This window comes from Somniosus microcephalus, chromosome 31 (genome assembly GCF_052327205.1).
Source record: "Somniosus microcephalus isolate GS21.2 chromosome 31, FLI_Smic_1.0, whole genome shotgun sequence".
NCBI lineage: Eukaryota > Metazoa > Chordata > Chondrichthyes > Squaliformes > Somniosidae > Somniosus > Somniosus microcephalus.
The window spans coordinates 21738618-21761651 of record NC_141017.1 but is presented as its reverse complement, the minus strand read 5'-3'; the positions used below and the strand labels follow the sequence as shown (position 1 = coordinate 21761651).

Here is a 23034-nt window from a genome sequence, read left to right as displayed (position 1 = left end):
GGGCGGATGGTGAATAGAAGGCCACAATCAGAGGAGCCAAGTGTTGGGGATGGGTTATAGGGCTGGAAGTGTTGTGAAACCGAAATTGTTAATATTTGCTCACCAAAATATGTTGAAGCAAAATTCCCGAGCGTCAGCTTATTTTATTTAACACATTCCTGTCGCAACAAAAACCTTAATAGACTTGTTTACGCTTTCTTGCAGAACGCTGATGTTTAAAGCCCTTCTACAGTTGGTTATCCTGGGCATACCCTGGATTATTGGATATTTCCAGGACTTGAACTCCAGTGGTGCGGTCAAATATGTATTCAGTACACTCACAGCTCTCCAGGGCCTGCTGATTTTCCTTATCCTGTGCGTTTTCAGTTCTGAGGTACAGTATAAAATCAGATTGTGGGGGATTGTATGTGGCCGTTTGACGCTAAACTTACGGGGCCCTGAAATTGCGGTCGGCGGCATAGCCAAGGAGTGCGCCGCCGGCCTCCGAACGGAATCCGCGCTTCCCTTCGTGCGAAGCCCCCCGAGTGAGAACTTAGCTCCGAAACACTGCGGAGCTGTGCGCAGCCTAGTGGCCCACGGACCCCGGGGGGCGCACTGTTGTGCGTAAGCGTACCTGGGATCATGGTACAAGGCGGTGTTCCTTTCGCTAGCCAATCAGGAAACATTTCAACTCGACACCAAAGAACTTGTAAATGAAACGGCGGGACACGAATTATATTTAGTCGACAAGTGCAGTACTTGGCTTTAAAAGCGCAGGGACTACTTTGGAGTAAGTACAGTTATTTACTGGAAGACTCTGCAAGATTAAAACGATCTCATCCCTCAAACTGAGCCTTTACAGATGCCTGGGAGGTTCGTTTAAGCGTTCTTTTTTCATTATTATACAATTTCCCCATCCCTTACGCTGTGCAAACAGGCGCAGGAGCCCTTTCATTTTCCAGTTTAGCGTCACAGATGCGCAACTAGCCCAACTTTTCACCAGCAATGAGGACTTGAAGATCGCAGCGGATCAGCTGTCTATTCGGAACTTGACAGATCGCAAGTTCGGGATTCAGCGCATGCTCTCCAAAGGCAAACTCAGGGTCATATAGATCCTTGGTTAGACCACACTTGGGAGTACGGAGCACAGTTCTGGTCTCCCTATCACAAGAAGGATATAGAAGCACTGGAGAACGTGCAAGAAAGATTCGCGAGGTCAATACCAGAACTGAGAGGGTATAACCAATGCACCCTCCAATTCTTTTGGGGGGGGGGTGGGGAGCTGCGTGGCCCATTCAAGAATCCACGACGCGCGTTTTTTACCATGTAAAAGCTGGCTCACCGTTTGCACGGGACCTCTAGAGCGCCGCGCGGCTTAAAGGGGACGTTGGGTATAACTATCGGGAAAGACTAAACAGGCCGGGGCTCCATTCTTTAGAAAAGAGGTCTTTTAAGATTATGAAGGGGTCCGAGAGGGTAATGTTTCCACTTGTGGGGTGGGAGACCAAAACTAGGGGCCAGAGACCAAAACTAGGGGCCATAAACAATCTTCCCTGCAAGCTGCGCTTTGCTCTGCGCGGCCCGTTTCTTTCCCCGCGTGGTCCCTTTAAATTTCTGCGCCTGCGCGGTGCTTACAATGGGGAAGCCGGCGAGCGGCCTGCGCGGGAGCTTTCCCGTTACTGCGCGGCCACAAATATAAGTGCAGTTGTGGGGGGTGTTTTTCTGAGCCTGGGGCAATGTCAGTGATGCTTTACTTTAAATCCAGCTGTGTTGTACCTGACACTGGAGTGTTTGATGCTGGCACTGAGTGCCTGATATGGGAAGTGTTTCAGTCTAAGCACCAACATCCTTCCAACCTGGAAGAGCGCAAAAAAAAAGGGGATGGGGAGGGGAACGGAAGAAAAGTATAATTTCTGAATTAGTCAAATACTACTTGCAAGCCAAGTGGAAGCTTCTAGATGTCCGTATTCAGCAGCGGTGGCGTCACTCTGACAATCTTGTGGGTCTGCTTTTTTCGAAGGTGAGGAAGAAATGCAAGAAATGGTTCGCAAGAACTGTGCAGAAGCACGACACGTCCAGCGGTGTATATGTCGTGAAACACAAGGTATCGCGATTGTGTGGGGCAGGCTCGATGGACCAGATGGTCTTTACTTGTCGTATGTATGTTCTATCCCGTGCTGTACCTGCCCTGGGAGTGTCTGATGGGACTGTGTGGAGGGAGATTTACCCTTTACCTAACCCATGCTGTACCTGCCCTAACAGAGGCAGGGAGACCAAGAGAGAGACAGAGAGAGGGAGAGAAGGAGAGAGACTGACAGACAGAGTGAGGGTGGCAGAGAGAGGGAGAGACAAAGACAGAGAGAAAGAGGAAGAGAAGCAGAGAGAGTTGGACAGAGTGAGGTGGACAGAGAAGATGATCAGAGAGAGGGAGAGAGAGAGAGAGAGAGATAGCGGGACAGAGTGAGAGAGGGACAGAGAGAGTGTTTGATGGGACAGAGTAGAGGGTGCTTTACTCTGTATCTAATCCATGCTGTATTCCCACTCAGAATCTTGTATGTTTCAATGAGATCACCTCTCATTCTTCTAAACTCCAGAGAGTATAGGCCCAGTCTACTCAATCTCTCCTCATAGGACAACCCTTTCATCCCAGGGATCTATTTAGTGAACCTTCGTTGCACAGCCTCTAAGGCAAGTATGTCCTTCCTCAAATAAGGAGACCAAAACTGTGCACAGTACTCCAGGTGTGGTCCCACCAAGGTCCTGTACAATTGTAGCAAGACTTCCTTACTCTTGTACTCCAACCCCCTTGCAATAAAGGTCAACATGCCATTTTGCCTTCCTAATTGCTTGCTGTACCTGCATGCTAAATTTCTGTGTTTCCGGTACGAGGACACCTAAATCTCTCTGAACGCCAACAATTAATAGTTTCTCATCATTTAAAAATATTGTTTTTCTATTCTTCCCACCAGTGAATAACCTCACATTTCTCCACATTATACTCCATCTGCCACCGTATTGCCCACTCACTTAACCTGTCTATATCCCTTTGCAGTCTCTTTGTGTGCTCCTCACAGCTTACTGTCCCACCTAGCTTTGTATCGTCAGCAAACTTGGATACATTGCACTCGGTCCCTTCACTCGGTACTCTCTTTGTCCCTCTTTCTCTCTGTCTCCCTGCCTCTGCCAGGGTAGGTACAGCACGGTTTAGATACAGAGTAAATATCCCTCTGGTTTCTGTCCGTTAACCAATCCTCTATCCAAGCTAATATATTACCCCCAACCCCATGAGTCCTTATCTGCAAGAAATGGTTCGCAAGAACTGTGCAGAAGCGCGACACGTCCAGCTCGTCCGTTAGCCCTGCGACCAACGCAACCGAATCAATCGTGTGGGTAAGTGTACCCAGCAGCTTCCAGTTGCACTGCAGTTGGGTAATGGGCTAAATGTTGCCCCCAGCAGTTAAAGGTTCTTCCCGAAACTTATCCTATTGTCAGCGAGGTACATTTTACGTGTCACAGAGCTTCGTGCAAGGGGGCAATCTGGAACTCGCTCCCCCAAAAAGGCTGTGGCTGCTCTCAAGGCCGAAATCGATGGATTTTTGTTGGGTTAGGGTACCGAGGGGCTATCGGGAATTAGGGGCGGAGATCAGAATTCTCCCAGCTCTTTTCTGTCTGCATTAAGTTCTACATTTTGCTGAACTGTTCGTGTGGTTTCTGTTATATTTATTTACCTGCTTCTTGGCCGTTTTATTTTTAACCTGTTTTTATTCCCAGACTTCTGCTCCGACTCTGACAACCCATCTTTACGCTGCGAGGTCACAACAGGGCATTACAATTCTGAATGGGAGAAAAACAGTTTGAGAAAGGATTAAGTAGCCACTCCTTGTAACACACAAAACGCCAAACTACAATACAGCGCTCCAGCTTGATTTGTAGCGCTGTGGCATTCTGTGACAAATAGGACCTTTATAAATCACTGGTTAGGCCCCAGCTGGAGTACTGTGCTCAGTTCTGGGCACCACACTTTAGGAAGGATGTCAAGGCCTTGGAGAGGGTGCAGAGGAGATTTACCAGAATTACACAGGTTACACGGCACAGAAACAGGCCATTCGGCCCAACCAGTCCATGCCGGCGTTTATGCTCCACTCGAGGCTCCTCCCATCCTTCCTCATCTAACTCCATCAGCATAACCCTCTATTCCCGTCTCCCTCATGTGCTTATCTAGCTTCCCCTTAAATGCATCTATACTATTTGCATCACCTATTACCTGTGGCAGCGAGTTCCACATTCTCACCACTCTCTGGGTAAAGAAGTTTTCTTCTGGATTCCCTATTGGATTTCTTGGTGACTAACTTATATTGATGGCCTCTAGTTTTGCTCTTCCCCACAAGTGGAAACACTCTCTCTGTATCCACTCTATCAAAGCCTTTCATCATTTTAAAGACCTCTATTCGGTCACCCCTCAGCCTTCTCTTTTCAAGGGAAAAGAGACCCAGCCTGTTCATCCTTTCCTGATAAGTATACCCTCGCAGTTCTGGTGTCATCCTTGTAAATCTTTTTTGCACCCACCCCAGTGCCCCTATATCCTTTTTACAATATGGTGACCAGAACTGCACACAATACTCCAAGTGTGGTCTAACCAAGGTTCGGTACAAGCTTAGCATAGCTTCTCTACTTTTCAATGAATGGTACTAGGGATGAGGGACTTCAGTGATGTGGAGAGATTGGATTAGCCGGGGTTGTTCTCCTTAGAGCGGAGACGGTTAAGAGATTTGACAGAGATGTTCAGAATCATGGATGGTTATGATAGAGTAAATAAGCAGAAACTGTTTCCAGTGGCAGAAGGGTCGGTAACCAGAGGACACAGATTTAAGGTGATTTGGCAAAAGAACCAGAAGCGACATGAGGAAACATTTTTTTACACAGCGAGTTGTTGTGATCTGGAATGCACTACCTGAAAGGGCGATGGAAGCAGATTCAATAGTAACATTCAAAAGAGAATTGGATAAATATTTGATGGGGAAAAATTACAGGAATATGGGGAAAGAGCGGGTTAATGGGATAGCTCTTCTTCTTCATCCCTCGGATGACTTGCTTCCACATTAAAAATGAGTTCTCAGGTGACTGATGAGTCCAATGTGGGACCTACAGTCTCTGTCACAGGTGGGGCAGACGGTGGTTGAAGGGGCGGGTGGGCGGCGTGCTTGGGTTGATGTGCACTCCTTGCGCTTGGCTTCCGGCAAAGAGACTCGAGGTGTTCAGCACCTTCCCATCTGCTTCTCCTCCACTTTGTGCGATATTGGGCCAGGGATTCCCAGGTGTCGGTGGTGGGGATGTTGCACTTTTTCAAGGAGGCTTTGAGGGTGTCCTTGAAGCGTTTCCTCTGCCCACCTGGGGCTCTCTTGCCGTGTCGGAGCTCCGAGTAGAGCGCTTGTTTTGGGAGTCTCTTATCGGGCATGCGAACGATGTGACCCGTCCATCGGAGCTGATCGAGCGCGGTCAAAGCTTCGATGCTGGGGATGTTGGCCTGATAGCTCTACCAAAGAGCCGGCACAAGTATGATGGGCCAAATAGTCTCCTTCTGTGTTGTATGATTCGAGGAAATCTTGCAGATTTCTATAATTACCACGTGTACTAAGATACACCGCCCACATATCACAATCCTGCGACAATGCCGGATGTTGAGTGGATCTGACTGTCCCTTGTCCTACCTGTAGTGGGATGGCACCTGTTGCTTTCTCCATATGAGACCAAGCAGGCTGAAGACAGCAATATTGATTTTTTAAATTTTCTTTCCAGAGCGAAAACAGCACATATACTTCAGCTGCAGTGTGAGCTATTGGAAGACGATCTGTTTCAGGATTCCACTCATCTTTAATCCAGAGCTAACATAGAAGATAGGAGCAGGAGTAGGCCATTCAGCCATTCAAGCCTACTCCGCCATTCAATGAGATCATGGCTGATCATCCAAATTCAGTACCCTGTCCCTGCTTTCTCCCCATATCCCTTTAGCCTTAAGAACTATATCTAACTCCTTCTTGAATATATGTAATGATTTGGCCTTAACTGCCTTCTGTGGTAGAGAATTTCACAGGTTCACCACTCTCTGGGTGAAGAAATTCCTCATCTCTGTCCTAAATGGCTTTCCCCTTATCCTTAGACTGTGACCCCTAGTTCTGGACTCCCCCGCCATCGGGAACATCCTTCCTGCATCTAGTCTGTCTAGTCCTGTTAGAATTTTATGTTTCAATGAGATCCCCTCTCATTCTTCTAAACTCCAGCGAATATAAGCCCAATCGACCCAATCTCTCCTCATACCTGCCATCATCCCAAGCACATTATAAATTATTTGAAGAGGTATCTGAAATGCTCATTTCTTAACCAGCCTATTGTGTCAAATAATGTCACTGATAGTATCTGCTCTTCGGGTGAAGACACAGATGAAAAGTGTCTTTTCCTTTTCTATTGGAGGTGTGAACAACACTGAGGCGAGACTTGTTTTCTGTGCTTTGCTGTGACGTGTTGCTGTTAAGGACAAATCGCCAAAGAGTCTGCTTTTATATAGAAGAAAAAGACAAGCGGTCTTCTCGGAGTTCTTCATTCCCGGTTTCTCCTTTTATGAGGATTGTGGAAGAAGAATTGTGAGAAACCATCTCACCTACAGACAGCACCATGCGGTGTCACCAAGGAACTGCTTAGAAAAGCTCTCAGGATTTGTGACTGCTGTTTTTTTTTTAATAAGCAGACTAGCTCATTGATTGTACTGCATTAGTATTGGGCCAAGTTTTTGTTTGCTTCTTTATATTCCTTTATCTATAAATAAATTAGAACATGCAGTTTAGCCTGTCCATTGTGGTTTTTGTGGTGGTGGTGCGTATCCCTACATTACAACAGTGGCTATGCTTTGAAAACAAAAGTTACTAATTGACTGAAAAGTGCTTTGGGGCCTTCTGAAGGTTGTGAACGGATCAATATAATGGCAAGCTTTTTCCTTTTTCTTCAACCGAACTATAACAGGAGCTCCCATGGAACATCTTTTACCAACAGCGTGGCTCAGTGGGTGGCACTCTCACCTCCGAGTCAGCCCGTTGTGGTTTCAAGTCCCACTCCAGAGGCTTGAGCACAGAAATCCAGGCTGACACTCCAGTGCGGTACTGAGGGAGTGCTGCACTGTCGGAGGTGCCGTCTTTCGGATGAGACGTTAAACTGAGGCTCTGTCTTCCCTCTCAGGTGGACGTAAAAGATCCCATGGCCACTATTTTGAAGAAGAGCAGGGGAGTTCTCCCCGGTGTCCTGGCCAATATTTCTCCCTCACCCAACATCACTAAAACAGATTATCTGGTCATTACATCATTGCTGTTTGTGGGAGCTTGCTGTGCGTAAACTGGCTGCTGAGTTTCCTACATTACAACAGCGACCACACTTCAAAAGTATTTCATTTGGCAGAACTTTTGGGCATCCTGAGGTCGTGAAAGGCGCTATAGAAATGCAAGTTCTTTCTTACTTTCCATTAGAAGGATCACACTTAGAATAAGAATACTTAGCAAGCAAGGTGCGAGGGATGTGGCAGTTTATCTGGATGTGTTTGCCTTCCCTCAGTCGGTGGCAGCTTGCACCCTTGAACTCCGACCCTTTGTTTATTGTGTTAATGTTAGTAATGGGGAAGAGTGATCCTACACCAGGGCGCCCCCATTTTCTGAGCCCTGCAAGCTGCCCGAGAGTCCCCACCACCGGCAATGGGGGGTCTCAGGAAACCTGCCCTTGGTCTCGAGTGGGACGTTCCGTTCATCGCCCTTCGGAGAGAAGAAATCCCCAGGTCAGTTTTCAGCAGATTTTAACTGGAAGGTTTGACATATAATTTTTTAAAATTTTTTTATACATACATTACACACAAAACTAGCCTTTATAGCAATTGCACGTTCCCCAGTGTTAATGATTTGGTTAATTCCCACAGGCCCCAATCGCCAGGGGCCTGTATTTCAACATTTTAAAATAAAGCTACAATAACCAAACAAGGTTCAATACTGAAATGATCGTCAAAGGTATGTAGTGCATCGGACAGATAGACCTGTCCCTACGGGCGGGCAGGCGTCTATTGCCCAGGGTCAGTCAACGGGCCCCGGGGGCCGACTCCTCCTTTAAGCGCTCTGAACGGATGCCGAGTCCAGCTGCTAACTGGGCAGGGGGTTGGAAAGTAACTCTGTGCCTGCTCCCGAGCTGCCTCGCCGGCCTCGCTCTGAGCCGCAGAGCCCCGCCCCCACCCCCAGACAGTAGATCAGCAGGCGACGCCAGCATGCATTGGTGGCTTGTGCAGCAGCTTGCCCAACTTGGCGACATTTTGTGTGGACACATGAATGGGGAGCAGCTGCTACATGAACGCTGGGGATTGGGAATCTCTGCGCTCCTCTGATTCTGGCCTCTCGCACATCCCCCACTTCCTTCGCCCCACCATTGACGGCCGTGCCTTCAGCTGCCGAGGCCGTAAGCTCTGGAATTCCCTCCCTAAACCTCTCCTCCTCCTCTACCTCTCTCTCCTCCTTTAAGACACTCATTAAGACCTAACTCTTTGTCCAATCGTTTGATCAGCTGTCCCACTATCTTCTTACAGGACTTGTCAAATTTAGTCTGATTACGTTCCCTTGAAGCACTTTCGGATATTTTACTACAGGAAACTTTCGATTAACCGGCCACTAAATAACCGGAAATGTCGGTTAACCAGCAAAATTCAGGAGTTGGTTCAGATAACTTTTTTTACTTTTAGTTACTTTTTTTAACTCATTTCTGGCTGTGCAAGCGTCTAACTGAAGCTGTTGCTAAGCTACAGAGATGCTTGCAAGCTGTGCTGATTGTTTTGAAGCTGTTGCTAAGCAACAGGGTTTGTTGCTAGATACGGAGCTCAGAAGCTCTGTATGTTTTAACTATGGCGCTCGATTCTCCGGCAATGTTGATAGGCCGGCACCAGCTCGGTCCCGTCCGTGCCGGATACCAGAAAGTTTCCTGTATGTTAAAGGCGCCATATAAAGACAAGTAGTTGTTGTTGGAGGGGGCGCTGGCTGCCCTTGTGACAGCGAGCTACAAATTGGAAAGTGTGTCCGTGCAGACATCAGGCAAGGGGCAGGATGCAATTCCCACTTGGGCAAACGACCGGTCATTAGGTTCACATATGACAAGTGGTCAAGCAGAGGGGAAACCAGCATCACCGGACTGTACCTCCAGCATGAGTCAGTGCCGAGTGTCGGCCGTGGCTCAGTGGGCAGCACCTCCGAGTCAGAAGGTCGTGGGTTCAAGTCCCCACTCCAGAGACTTGAGCACAGAAATCCAGGCCGACACTCCCAGTGCAGTGCTGAGGGAGCGCCGCACTGTCGGAGGTGCCGTCTTTCGGATGAGACGTTAAACTGAGGCTCTGTCTTCCCTTTCAGGTGGACGTAAAAGATCCCATGGCCACTATTTCGAAGAAAAGCAGGGGAGTTGGTGTCCTGGCCAATATTTATCCCTCAACCAACATCGCTTAATAATCTGGTCATTATCACATTGCTGTTTGTGGGACCTTGCTGTGCGCAAATTGGCTTTCTAAATCACAACAGTGACTACACTTTAAATGTAATTCACTGGCTGTAAAGCACTTTGGGCCGTCCTGAGGTTGTGAAAGGCGCAAGTTTATATACATTTTTTCTTTACGGAAGGGAAGGTTAGGCAAGTGCACTGCACAACCAGCAGAACCTTTTATCCGAGCTGTCATTAACTGGTAGGTACACAGCAGGCAAGGGTGAGGGGAGTAAATAAAGGCAGCACGAGCAACATTCTCCCTTTCCCCCTCCAGAAACACACTGCAGGTTCAGGAAACCATTCCCAGTAGAAGTGATGTTGAAGCCCATCGCAAACAGGGACAGATTCATCCGAGGTCTGATGAATAATAAAGCGGGACCTTGTTTAATCTGGGCTGCAGTGAGTTTGGGTCACACAAGGTCAGGGGGCTTTGGCCTCAGTGGGCCACCTACAAAGGTTTAAACCCATGCTGACAGAAAGCTGCTGGTGTCCCCGATCCGGACGTTCCGATTTAGGATTTAACCGCCAACGAGGGCATTTGGAAAATCATAATGCAGTCAAACAGAGTCAGCATGGTTTTATGAAAGGGAAATCATGTTTAACAAATTGGAGTTCTTTGAGGATGTAACGAGCAGGGCGGATAAGGGTGAGCCAGTGGATGTGGTGTATTTGGATTTCCAGAAGGCATTCGATAAGGTGCCACATAAAAGGTTACTGCATAAGACAAGAGCTCACGGAATTGGGGGCAATATATTAGCAGGGATAGAGAATTGGCTAACTAACAGAAAGCAGAGAGTCGGGATAAATGGGTCATTTTCCGGTTAGCAAACGGTAACTAGCGGGGTGCCGCAGGGATCGGTGCTGGGGCCTCAACTAATTACAATCTACATTAATGACTTGGATGAAGGGACCAAGTGTAATGTAGCCAAGTTTGCGGATGATACAAAGATGGGCGGGAAAGCAAGTTGTGCAGAAGACTCTCTTCAAAGGGATATAGACAGGCTAAGTGAGTGGGCAAACATTTGGCAGATGGAGTATAATGTGGGAAAGTGCGAGGTTATCCACTTTGGCAGGAAAAATAAAAAAAGCAAACTATTATTTAATTGAGAGATTACAAAATGCTACAGTTCAGAGGGACCTGGGGGTCCTTGTGCATGAAACACAAAAAGTTAGCATGCAGGTACAGCAAGTAATGAAAAAGGCAAATGGAATGTTGGCCTTTATTTCGAGGGGTTTGGAGTATAAAAGCAGGGAAGTCCTGCTACAACTGTACAGGGTATTGGTGAGACCACACCTTGAGTACTGCGTACAGTTTTGGTCTCCTTATTTAAGGAAGGATATACTTACATTGGAGGCAGTTCAGAGACGATTCACATGGTTAATTCCAGAGATGAGGGGGTTGACTTTTGAGGAAAGTTTGAGCAGGCTGGGCCTATACTCATTGGAATTTAGAAGAATGAGAGGTGATCTTATTGAAACATATAAGATACTGAGGGGGCTCGACAAGGTAGCTGCAGAGAGGATGTTTCCCCCCGTGGGGAAATCTAGAACTCAGGGGCACAGTTTCAGAATAAAGTGTCACCATTTTAGAACTGAGATGAGGAGGAATTTCTTCTCTGAGGGTCGTAAATCTGTGGAATTCTCTGCCCCAGAGAGCCCTGGAGGCTGGGTCATTAAATACATTTAAAGTGGAGATAGACAGATTTTTGCAAGATAAGGGAGTGAAGGGTTATGGGGAGCGGGCGGGGAACTGGCTTTGAGCCCAAGATCAGCCATGATCTTATTGAATGGCGGAGCAGGCTCGAGTGGCCTATTCCTGCTCCTGTTTCTTATGTTCTAATGAAGCAGTGGCTAAACCGCCAGGCTCACAAAATTCCAAACAGGACCAACCAGCGAAAGAGGAGTAAAAGCACAAAGAGAAGTGTTGCTCGGGCTTTGAGGCGGGGCTTTGGGGTCCACACCTGGCCCCTGGGTGGGACGCCCTTGCAATAGGCAACACATCCAGGCAATTGGAAATTCAAGCAAAGTCTGAGTCCTTTAACTGGAGCGAGGTTGCCCCCTGCTGTGTGTATTAGTCACTGCACGTGCACTGCAGCACCACAGAGTTAAAGCCCAAAGCCCGGGTCTAATACTCGCACGTCAGACCCTCTCCTGCAAGGGTGGGCGGGGGGAGAAGAGGGGGTAACATTGCCCAGCTCAGGTATCATGCAGCAGATGCTAGATCTGGGGTTTCTTCTTGCTTGGGGGTGGAGGGGGAAGAGAGAAAGAGGGAGAGAAAGCGAGAAAAGACCGAGATAGAGAGAGAGAGAAAAGAAAAGAAAAAAGCGAAAGAGAGGTAGACAAAGAAACAGAGAGGGAGGGAAGGGAAAAAGAGATAGAAAGAGGTAGAGAGAGAAAGGAGGTAGACAAAGAGACAGAGAAAGAGAGAGGAGAGAAAGAAAGAGGAAGAGGGCAAAGAGAATTTTTGAAGTCAGAAAGTTCAGCCGGTGTTGTCCACCAGAGGGCAGCAGTCGCCCATCCATTCCCCACTCAGCCAGATCCCAACACATTCAGCCCCAGAGGCTGCTGAACAGGAGGGGCAATGCACAGAGAGCCTCCAGACCAGGGGCTTACTAACTGTCCGGCCCAATTCAGTTGCATAGCATCAAGTCCTACAGATCACATATAAACAGTTACAATGCGCAAACACCAAATTCAAGGAGCCCGCTCCACAAAGATAAGTTAGACTTAAAAGTGAAAGTTAATGTTGAGTAACTCAACAGTTCTCCCTCTCCCAATCTTTAGTTAGCATCACCTCTCAGGTGGACGTAAAAGATCCCATGGTGAAGAGCGGGAGAGTTCTCCCCGGTATCCTGGCCAATATTTATCCCTCAACCAACATCACTAAATAAAAACAGATTACTTATAAATTTGTGGGTGTTTTTTTTCCATAGATATAATTCCGCACGTGTAAAGATGCAACATGCGCACGTGTGGATTCAGGAGTCTACTTGTTGCTTTCCTTCAGGAAGGTCCAGATGAGCTTGTTGACCACGTCGGGTTGGTCCTGCTGGACCCAGTGACTGGCCCCGGGCACCACCTTCAGCTGAAACGTGTTCTGTACATACTGCTCCATGTAGGCGGTCATGCCAACCTCCAGCGCTCCGTCCTGATCTCCCCAGATCACCAGGGTGGGCGCCATCACATCGTGGCTCTTGGCCGGCAGGCTGCTGCAACACAAGGAAGCAGACATTCAGTCAGCAAGGGCCAGCTTGGCTCGGCTGGGACTCGGGACTCTCGCCTGCGGGTCAGAAGGCAGCGAGTTCCAGCTCCACACCAGGACAACAGCCTGCATTTATATAGCGCCGTTAATGTAGTAAAACATCCCAAGGTGCTTCTCGGGAGCGATTATCAAACAGAATGCGACAGCGAGACATAAAAGCAGATATTTGGATAGGTGAGCAACAGCTTGGTCAAAGAGGTAGGTTTTAAGGAGCGTCTGAAAGGAGGGGAAGAGAGTGGGAATTCCAGAGTTTAGGGACTGAGATCCAATAGGATATAAGCAGTTGTACCCTGGTACAGGCAGAGGCTTTTTCAAAAACTGGTCTTTTGCACCACAGGAGTGAGGAAGGAGTCACGCTCCTGGGTAGAACCATCTCAGGCTCCTCCTCGTTATCAGTGTCCCGTCAGTCCCGAGAACAGGCCGCCTCCTAACGAACAAACGCGCTTCTGTTCTAAGGACCGGCTACAGTTTGCAGCTCAATCACGGCGACGGAAACACGAGGTCGAACATTTCGAACAGAGGGCTGAGCAAAACATTTCTAGCTGTCAGTCAACAGGCAGAGTGTCTTTGGGCAAAAGCTGCCTTCTGGGGACGGTGCAAATGCAACCTGAAGTTTATTCCGAACAGGAGGCTGAATTATGCAGCATGGAATTCCACATTGTGAGAAATTTGTCAAAATGTAATTTTAGCCTCGTGGCTGCCTCTGCTGCCACCTAGCGTTCATTAGCATTAGTGCATCAGTCAGGGGGGGGTTACAGTCTCGCCCTGCTTTTCAGTGCAGTCTGCCATCAGCCTCAGAGGCTGTGGGACTGGGTGGGGCAGTGGGTTAGGCTTCGGCCCTCGGGGACAAGGGTCCCGATCCAGCCCAGACTGCCAGGCCTCAGCCAAGGCTCGGTGGGTAAATCTCTCGCCTCTGAGTTGGCAGCTGGTGGGTTTGGTTCAAAGACCTACTCCAGAGACTTGAGCACAAGAATCTAGGCTGACGCTCCAATGCAGTGCCGAGGGAGCGCCGCACTGGCGGACGTGCTGCCTCTCAGAGGAGACGTTAAACCGAGGCCCCGTCTGCCAGCTCGAGTGGACAGCACTCCTCGACTAGCCAGCACAATAAAAAAGCCATGGGTCTTGCCCGATTGCTGTTCAGTGATTCCTACTGCAAAAATGCGCGTGTGTGTGTGTGTGGGCAGGATCAGGCTTGGCTGTGACCTCCGTCCTCCGACCATACCCTCCCTCCCTCCCAGTCCGGCCAGCAGCTGGCAATTGCGGTCTAAACTCACACGGAGTGACCACCAGAGGGTGTCCGACAGGTGTGGACAACATCTGGCCACACACGTGTCACCGCACTGGAACGATGGAATTGGTTTCCAGGTCAGTGGCGGTAGGTGATGAAACGCTCGACGAGGTATGTTGCAGAGGTTGGGGGGTGAAACATCTGGATCTCAGCCGTCCCGAGTCAGAGTAAAGTCCGGCCCTTGAACGGTTGCTGTGGGCCCAGGTTTCCAAAGCTCACCGAGAGCCTCTGGTGGTACAAGCCAGGCACTGCAGCAAGTGCAAGTTGAGAATCTCGTGGGACTTTGATTTTAAAAAAAAGACTTGTAAAGTATTTTACAGCAAAGAAACAGGCCATTCGGCCCAACTGGTCCGTGCCGGTGTTTATGCTCCACACGAACCTCCTCCCACCCTTCTTCATCTCAGCATATCCTTCTATTCCTTTTTCCCTCATGTGTTTATCCAGCTTCCCTTTAAATGCGTCTACGCTATTCGCTTTAGCTACTCCCTGGGTAAAGAGATTTCTCCTGAAATCCCTATTGGATTCATTAGTGACTATTTTACAATAATGTCCCCTGGTTCTGGTATCCCCCACAAGTGGAAACATCTTCTGTACATCTACCCTAATGAACCCCTTCATAATTTTAAAGACCCCGATTAGGCTAGCTTACGAATTCCATCTTGCAGACTGGCCTGCATTTCTATAGCGCCTTTCACGACCTCAGGACGTCCCAAAGCGCTTTACGGCCAATGAAGTATTTTTGAAGTGTAGTCACTGTTGTAATGTAGGAAACGCGGCAGTCATTCAAATGAAGGGTTTCGATAGAGTTCGCCCAGAGAAACCCGATCGCTGCGACATACTAGAGGAGGGTCAGTAACCAGAGGACACAGATTTAAAATAATTGACAAAAGAACCAGAGGGGAGATGAGGAGAATTTTTTTTTTTATGCAGCGAGTTTTGATGATCTGGAATGCGCTGCCTGAAGGGGAATTGGATCAATACTTGAAAAGGAAAAATTTGCAGGGCTACGGGGAAAGAGCAGGGGCGGGGGGGGGGGACTAATTGAAGAGCTCTTTCAACGAGCCGGCACAGGCACGATGGGCCGAATGGCCTCCTTCTGTGTGGTCAGAGTCGACGATTCTATCACAGGGCATTCTCAGCCCCGCCAACCAAATAACCTAACCTCGCTAGGTGTAAACAACAGATCGAGCGGAGTGCAGGAACTGCTCTGGGAAGGATGGCGACCAGGGCACTGTTAATCCTTTGAGATTAAAAACATCCCGCGGGCAGCACTCGCTCGGATTGAGGCCTTTGTGGACTGGCAGAGACAGGTCACACCTCCGGAACATTCTGTGCCTGAAGCCAATCGGAAATAATTCCAGGAATGTCGATAAGAGACAATCCAAGGGGATTCCAGGGGGAGTGAGCTCCTCTGTGCTGTCGGGGGGTCGCTGCCATTACTGGCTTATGTCTGTGCGTGGCAACCGCTTTATAAAACCCCCCCCGAATCGATCCATGGCCCGAAACATGGCAACGGAGCGATTGGCTCACGTACTGAGGCAGAAAGTTACACTATTGAGAAGTACATTTAAAACATTATCATGGAGAACCTCTTTATGCAAAAGGATGAGAAACGCTCCATCCACTATCGCAGACCCTTCCCTCTGTTCTTTCCTCTTTCCTCCTTTCCCCCCCCCCTCCTCGCCGCGCCGCCTCCCCCCACCCCTCGCTCCCCATTCCCTGGCTCTCTACTTACTTATAAACTGTTACAATTTCCTCTCTGCTGCCATTACTGGCTTTTGTCTGTTCGTGGCAACCGCTTTATAAAAACAACCCCCCCGAATCGATCCATGGCCCGAAACACCACAACGGAGCGATTGGCTCACGTACTGAGGCAGAAAGTTACTGATGGACTTAAAAGTTAGCTTAGCGGCTTAACAGACAAGCTGGCTGACGTAATAAAGGAGAAGTCTGGCAGAACAAAAGACAGTTGCTGACAGTTGGAAAAAGCATATTACATGATGACTGGGGGAGTGAGAGGTGGCGAGGAGGCCATGCACTGAACAATGGGCCGTCAATGTGATTTGCGAAGATGTGGTTAAGTGTGCGAAATTGGAGAAGAGCTAAAGAGCAGAACAATGACAGATGTGGGAACAGGGCCAATGTGATAAACAAGATGTGTTTTGTGGCGATGTGATTAAGTGTACGTGACTTGGACAATTAATTGGCCAAGTCCCAAAGATGTGAAGGGAACAAGATGTAAGATTGTATATAAGCCAACTGCTCAAATGTAAAAATTAGACTCTCATCTCAGCTCAGACTGAGAGGGCTGCCCCCTGGACGTGCTTGAATAAAGATTGCTTGGAACCAGTACACGCTCGTCCCCGTCCGCTTGGGGCAGGGAGAAATCCCACATTACACTATTGAGAAGTACATTTAAAACAGTTATCATGGAGAACCTCATTATGCAAAATGATGAGAAACGTTTCATCCACTATCACAGACCCTTCCCTGTTCTTCCCACCTCCTCCCCCCCCCCCCCCCGCGCCCACCTCCTCCCCGTGCCGCACCCTCTCCCCCCCCCCCCCCAAATTCCCTGGCTCTCTACTTGCTTATAAACTGTTACATTTCTTAACTTCTTCCAGTTCTGAGGAAGGGTCACCGCCCTGAAACATTAACTCTGTTTCTCTCTCCACAGATGCTGCCTGAACCCTGCTGAGTGTTTCCAGCATTTTCGGTTTTTATTTCATCCACTTGCCTGCCTGCCTGGCTGATTATTCCAAAGACGCGAGGGGCGTTCAAAATGCAGCTGTATCCGGAGCTGAGAGAGTTGGAGAAGGGTGCGCTTCAATGGGATTGGAAGGTAGCAGGAGGAGGAGGCCATTCAGCACCCCCCCCCCCCCCCCAGCCTGCTTCGCAATTCAAGTCAAGGTAACGAGTGATCAGGTGAATCGCCTACCTGAAGATGTTCCTGTAGTAGTTGAGGGGGCCCACCAGCGCTCCAGGCCGAGAGAAGCTGTAAACATAGGCCTCCAACTCTTCCTCAGTCAGTCTGCTGCTTTTATTCTGGATTCCCATTCGTTTACTCGTATACACGCTCTTCAGGGCCTGAGAAACACAGGGGGTGACGTAATAAAACTCACTACGCACTTGGCTTGAGTATAAAGCAAGGCTTTAATCAACTTGTTTCAGAACATGGAGGTCTAGTTGTACTTCACTAGTTCCTGTCTTACAACATGTCCCTGAGCAAGCTGGGCCCACGCCTGAGTATTTATACTCCTTGGACGGCGCCACCAGCTGGCCGTCCAGCGTTATTTCATGAGTAGTTTCTTTATGATGATGAGATTTATAACGGGGCAGCGACAGATTTTAAGCGATATTTAAAAAAAAGAAAATAAAAATAATCAAGGCGCAGTTGATGAAGGGAACGGGAAACTGGGGCGTAGAGGCCAGCGGGGACCAGGCTTGCTTCCCAGTCCATTTAGGACTGAGAGGAGAAATTTCTTCACTCAGAGGGTGGTGAATCTTTGGAATTCTCTACCCCAGAGGGCTGTGGATGCTCAGTCGTTGAGTATATTCAAGGCCGAGATCGATGGATTTTTGGATATTAAGGGACTCAAGGGATATGAGGATAGTGCAGGAAGGTGGAGTTGAGGTGGAAGATCAGCCATGATCTTATCGAATGGTGGAGTAGGCTCGACGGGCCGAATGGCCAACTCCTGCTCCTATTTCTTATGTTCACATATCATACAGCACGGAAGGAGGCCATTCGGCCCATCGTGTCTGTGTCAGCTCTTTGTAAGAGCTCTCCGATTCGTCCCACTCCCCCCACCTGTCCCCGTAGCCCTGCAATTCTTTTCCTTTTAAATTCCCCTTTGAACATTACTGTTGAATCTGCTTCCACCATGCTTTCAGGCAGTTTCAAGTCGATTGGTGACAGGATAGGGCTTGGCCTTGAGCCCGCTCCACGACAGAACGGCCTGCCCCACACACTATTGGGGCGTGAGGAACAACATGAGGCACTGAGGGCAACCAGGGTCCGTGGGACCCGTCACCCGGCAAGGCCTGCAGCAGAGGAGGGGAGTTTACCTTGAAGTCGTCCATACGCAAATGAAACTCTGGAAGCTTTGGCACTTGGAAGAAGAATATATAGCTGGACTTCAGCAGCTGGGACAGGCGCAGGTAGTCTGAAAAAAACAACAACTTGCATTTATATAGCGCCTTTAATGCCACAAGGCGTTTCACGGGAGCGTTATCAAACAAAATCTGACACCGAGTCACGAGATATTAGGACAGTGACCAGGCCTCGGAGAGGGTGTCGAGGCCTTGACGAGGGTACCAGGGATGAGGGACTTCAGTTATGTGGAGAGACGGGAGAAGCTGGGGTTGTTCTCCTTAGAGCAGAGAAGGTTAAGAGGAGATCTGATGGGGGGTGTTCAAAATCATCAATGGTTTTGATCAGAGTGAATAAGGAGAAACTGTTCCTAATGGCGGAAAGGTCGGTAACCAGAGGACACAGATTTAAGGTGATTGGCAAAAGAGCCAGAGGTGACACGAGGAGACATTGTTTTACACAGCGAGTACTGATCTGGAAAGCGCTGCCTGAAAGGGCGGTGGAAGCAGATTCAATAGTAACATTTAAAAGGGAATTGGATACTCCAAGGGAAAAACAATGTACAGGGCTACGGGGAAAGAGCAGGGGGCTGGGATTCATTAGCTAGCTCTACCAAAGGGCTGGCTCAGACCCGATGGGCCGAACGGCCTCCTTCTGTGCCGAATCATTCTATGATTCTATAGTTGTCCTCCCATCATTACTGGAAGCTAACAGAAGCCTTCAGCTCACCTTGGAACACCGCTGGGTGTGGCGCGTTCATGATGATCAATCTCTCCACCAACTCCGGATTGCAAATCGCCAAGTTCCAAGCGAGGACACCACCCCAGTCATGTCCCACCAGAATACAGCTGCGGTGCCCTGAAAACACAGCAAACCCTTCCGATTGATGAGTTAGGCTCATTTGTAGAGCGAGAGGTCAGTCCAACTCGGAATATGCTCATTGTATTCACAGACTTTCCACCAAGTAGACCACACAACAGGGCTAAAGCGCGAGGACGCAACCCCTGTACTGATCAGTCGCTGAAGACTCAATGTACTGTTTGTGTTGTTGGCCAAACTCAGCCAGGATGGCAATAAGGGGACTAGAATCGGCCTCAGCACCCACTGATTGAGGAAGGGGAAATCAGCCAAAGCTCCTGATGTATCCTACTGAGATTCAAAACTGAGATTGATAGATTTTTGTTAGGCAAGGGTGTTAAGGATTACGGAACCAAGGTGGGTGGATGGAGTAAAGGTACAGATCAGCCACGATCTAACTGAATGGTGGAACAGGCTGAATCATGTTCCTATGTCGCCCACCTTTGCAAGAGACAAGACCGCTACAAATGCTCATTAGTTGCCTGATATATTACTGAGGAAAGTTGCGACGATGGATAAATTCAGGTGAAACCCCAACCCTGATGAGAGTGCAAATGCCCTCAGCTCGGGCTGTGGCGGGTCAGACCACTGCCACGTGTCAGCGTACCTAGAGCTTCGATAATGTCCTTCACATCCGTCAGCAAACACTCCAGCTTGTAGTCACCTCGACCAGGGGGTGCGTCGGAGGCCCCGTAACCGCGCAGGTCCACCGCCACCACTCGGTACTCACTTTTGAACTCCCGCAGCTGGTAACGCCACGAGTACCTGCGACAGAAGACAGCATCCGATGAGGCAGTAACCCCACTGCCGAGGCAGCAGCTGCAACAAGTGGGGACACGCTACACATTTCGGCAGTGACAGGACTTCCACAGGAGCCACGATCAGGGAATCAGCACGGACTAGAGATCCGACCTTGGACTTCCACAGTCCTTATGGTTCAGCTGTTCCCTGGAGTAACTCAGAGACAGACGAGAAGTCCAACCGAGGTTTTACAGCCCTTGATTACTCAACTTTACAATGCACTTGACGTACTTAAGGTTTACACCAACTTTCACTGTTATCAGTTCATTTTTTGGGGGAGCAAAGTCCAGAACAGGTTCGTGTGGAACATAAACACCAGCATCGACCTGTTGGACACAAAGGCCTGTTTCTGGGCTGTAAATACTATTGAATAGGCTGCAACTTGGCCACTGGTGCAAATATAGTCAAGAGAGCCACACAACACCCCCTCTCCCTCCCCAGGGCATCCTGAGGATGTGAACGGTATTATATAAATTCAAGTTCTTTCCTTTCATTAATGAGAAACCAATTAACAAACTCAAAATACAATAGGGCTGATGGTCCCTCTAACTTTATTTGGTCCACACGGCCCCTTTAATGGGCGGCGTGGCCCATTCAAAATTCCGCGCACGGGCGGTTTTTCCATTTCCAGGCCAGCTCACGGGCTGCACGGGAGCTCCAAGAAACATTGCACAGGGGGGAAACAAAAGACCGAAAAGTCAAATATAAAATATAAACACCAGAGGGTCCAGATTAGCACTCGGCGTCGCTGTGGCGGAAGCGTAAACAAGCTCTCCACTGACAGGGGAAATGGTTCAATAAAAAGCAGAGGGGGCAGTATTTACCAAAACTCAGGAAAGCCATGGAGTAGCAACATCAGCTGCTTGCTCCTCTCCCCAGCTGCCACATAGTGAAACTGCAGCCCTGAATCCTAGAGAGAGAGAGAGAGAGAGAGAGGAGGTCAGTGACTCTCGCACAATACAACTTGCACTTACAGCACCATTGCCAAGGGTTTCAGACAGAGTGACTTCCATCTTTGACAATTTAAATCAACATAATCCCTGTAACTATTGGTAGGAAGAAATTGCACATGTATCATGCACATTCTGGCAAGACGTCAAACCGAGGCCCTGTCTGCCCTCTCAAGTGGCTGGACCTACACTGGCTCCCGGACCAACAATGCCTCAATTTTAAAATCCTCACTCTTGTTTGCAAATCGTTCCATGGCCTTGCCCCTGCCTATCTCTGTAACCTCCTCCAGCCGTACAGATCTCTGTGCTCTTCCAATTCTGACCTCTGGCACAGCCCCGATTTCCAGCACTCCTTCTGTATCTCAGTGTCAAAAATGTTCTTACTGATATCACTCCTGTTAAGCACCTTGGGACATTTTGCTATGTTAAATGCGCTATATAAATCCAAGCTGTCATTGAATTATATCAATAGCAACTTTTGAAAGAGAAATGGATATATGCTTGAAAAAAATGCAGGGCTATGGGGAAAGAACGGGGCGAGTGGGACCAATTGGATGGCTCTTTCGAATATCTAGCACAGCCACGATGGGCTGAATGGCCTCCTGTGCTGTAAGATTCAATAAACAGTGTCAGCTTTGACTCAGCTGGTAGCACACCCGCCTCCGAGTCAGAAAGTTGTGGGTTCACAGTCCCAATCCAGGGACTTGAGCACATAAAAGCGAGGCTGTCACTCCAGTGCAGTGCTGAGGAAGTGCTGCACTGTCGGAGGTGCCGTCTTTCGGATGAGACGTTAAACCGAGGCCCCGTCTGCTTTCTCAGGTGGACGTAAAAGATCCCATGGCACTATTTCGAAGAAGAGCAGGAGCAGTTGTCCCCGGTGGCCTGGCCAATATTTATCCCTCAATCAACATCACTAAAATACTGATTATCTGGGTCATTATCACAGTGCTGTTTGTGGGAGCTTGCTGTGCGCATATTGGCTGCCATGTTACCTACAGTACAACAGTGACTACACTTCAAAAGTACTTAATTGGCTGTAAAGCGCTTTGAGACGTCCGGTGGTCGTGAAAGGCGCTATAGAAATGCAAGTCTTTCTGTCAGATCACCATTGAGTGGCACAAGTCAGGGTGGGCAGCCTTCAGTGCGCATGCGTGATAGGCAGACGCGGACTGCAAATCCCAGAAGGCAGCGCGCGGGCTGGGCATGCACAGACTTGCCGAGATTGACAGCGCAGGCGCAGTGAGGGCGAGGTTTGGCGGCGGTACCTTGATCCGGACCGAGCCGTGCGTCCCCAGGGACGGCTCGCTGAGGCAGGCGGGCGGGCTCTCCCGAGGCCTCCACTCGAAGGCTCGCCCTCGCTTCCTGACCACCACCCAGGCCATGCGCAGCAGCAACAGGCCGCCGGCGAAGGCCGTCAGCGTGTAGACGGCGAGCCAGTAACAGGCGGTGCCGGCGGCCAGCGCCATTCGGCTCGGCAGCACCAACAGGCGCGACGGCAGCGTCACCATTTTGATTCCGGGTGGAGTCCCACCCACTTCGCCCTCTCCCTTTGGCTCAAAACCCGCCCCGATGTGAGCTCGCACTCTGATTGGCTGGCAGTGCTGTCAGTCAGCGCTGCGCACTCTGATTGGCTGGCTATGCTGTCAGTCAGTGCAGAGTGGATGCACCACAGGTGAGATGTTGGCCAGGTGAGGTGAGGCAATGGTACGAAGTAACACAGAGCAGGATAAGATAAAAATTACAATTTTTAAAAAATAAAGTTTGTTCATGATTTCACTTGCTATCTTAACCCCATGTGTATGTCCCAATCTTTAATTTCGCTCTCTTAACATTTTTAAAAAGCAGATAATTCTTCCTAACAACAGAAAATGCTGGAAAAACTCAGCAGGCCAGGCAACATCTGTGGAGAGAGAAATAAAGTCAACGTTTTGGGTGAAAACCCTTTGTCAAGACTAAAGAAGCACAGGAAATGAAATAGATTAAGAGGCCAGGCTGGGAGAGAACAAAAGAGAAGAGACCTTAAGAGGTATTCAAAACGAGACGAGATGGTGGTAGGACTAGTGGAGACAAAAGACGGCTCTCGATTAGGTGTGAAATGCGCAGAATGGGAGACAGCTGCCATGTGGGAGAGAGAAAAAAAAAGAAGGGGGGGGGAAAGGCCAAAACAAAGGTGTGGATAAAAAATATAAGTAAAAATGTAATAGGGGCCGAGGTTATGATCTGAAATTGTTGAACTCGATATTGAGTCCGGAAGGCTGTA

At 48.9% G+C, this 23034-nt stretch overlaps 1 protein-coding gene and 1 long non-coding RNA gene across 5 annotated transcripts in view; one reads left to right on the top strand and one right to left on the bottom strand.

The window, feature by feature from the left end:
• LOC147097621 (epoxide hydrolase 4-like) overlaps positions 1-22309 on the bottom strand; it is a 48148-nt gene extending 25839 nt beyond the window's left edge. Inside the window, exons 1-7 of one of the 4 annotated variants that reach the window (XM_085971589.1) lie at positions 22040-22309; positions 20649-20734; positions 19631-19788; positions 18895-19023; positions 18141-18238; positions 17011-17159; positions 10606-12731 (exon numbers count right to left, since the gene is read on the bottom strand). In XM_085971589.1, the coding sequence (XP_085827715.1) occupies positions 12509-12731; positions 17011-17159; positions 18141-18238; positions 18895-19023; positions 19631-19788; positions 20649-20734; positions 22040-22282 (1086 nt within the window). In that variant the 5' untranslated portion in view covers positions 22283-22309 and the 3' untranslated portion in view covers positions 10606-12508. Of the gene's footprint in view, positions 1-10605; positions 12732-17010; positions 17160-18140; positions 18239-18894; positions 19024-19630; positions 19789-20648; positions 20735-22039 lie in introns of those variants that run through there. The other 3 variants (XM_085971590.1, XM_085971593.1, XM_085971592.1) reach the window with 3 other exon arrangements.
• LOC147097622 (uncharacterized) lies at positions 151-6817 on the top strand. Its single transcript, XR_015074318.1, has 3 exons — positions 151-373; positions 2000-2083; positions 5776-6817. It is a non-coding gene; the product is annotated as an uncharacterized LOC147097622 (long non-coding RNA).
• Positions 22310-23034: the final 725 nt, after the last annotated feature.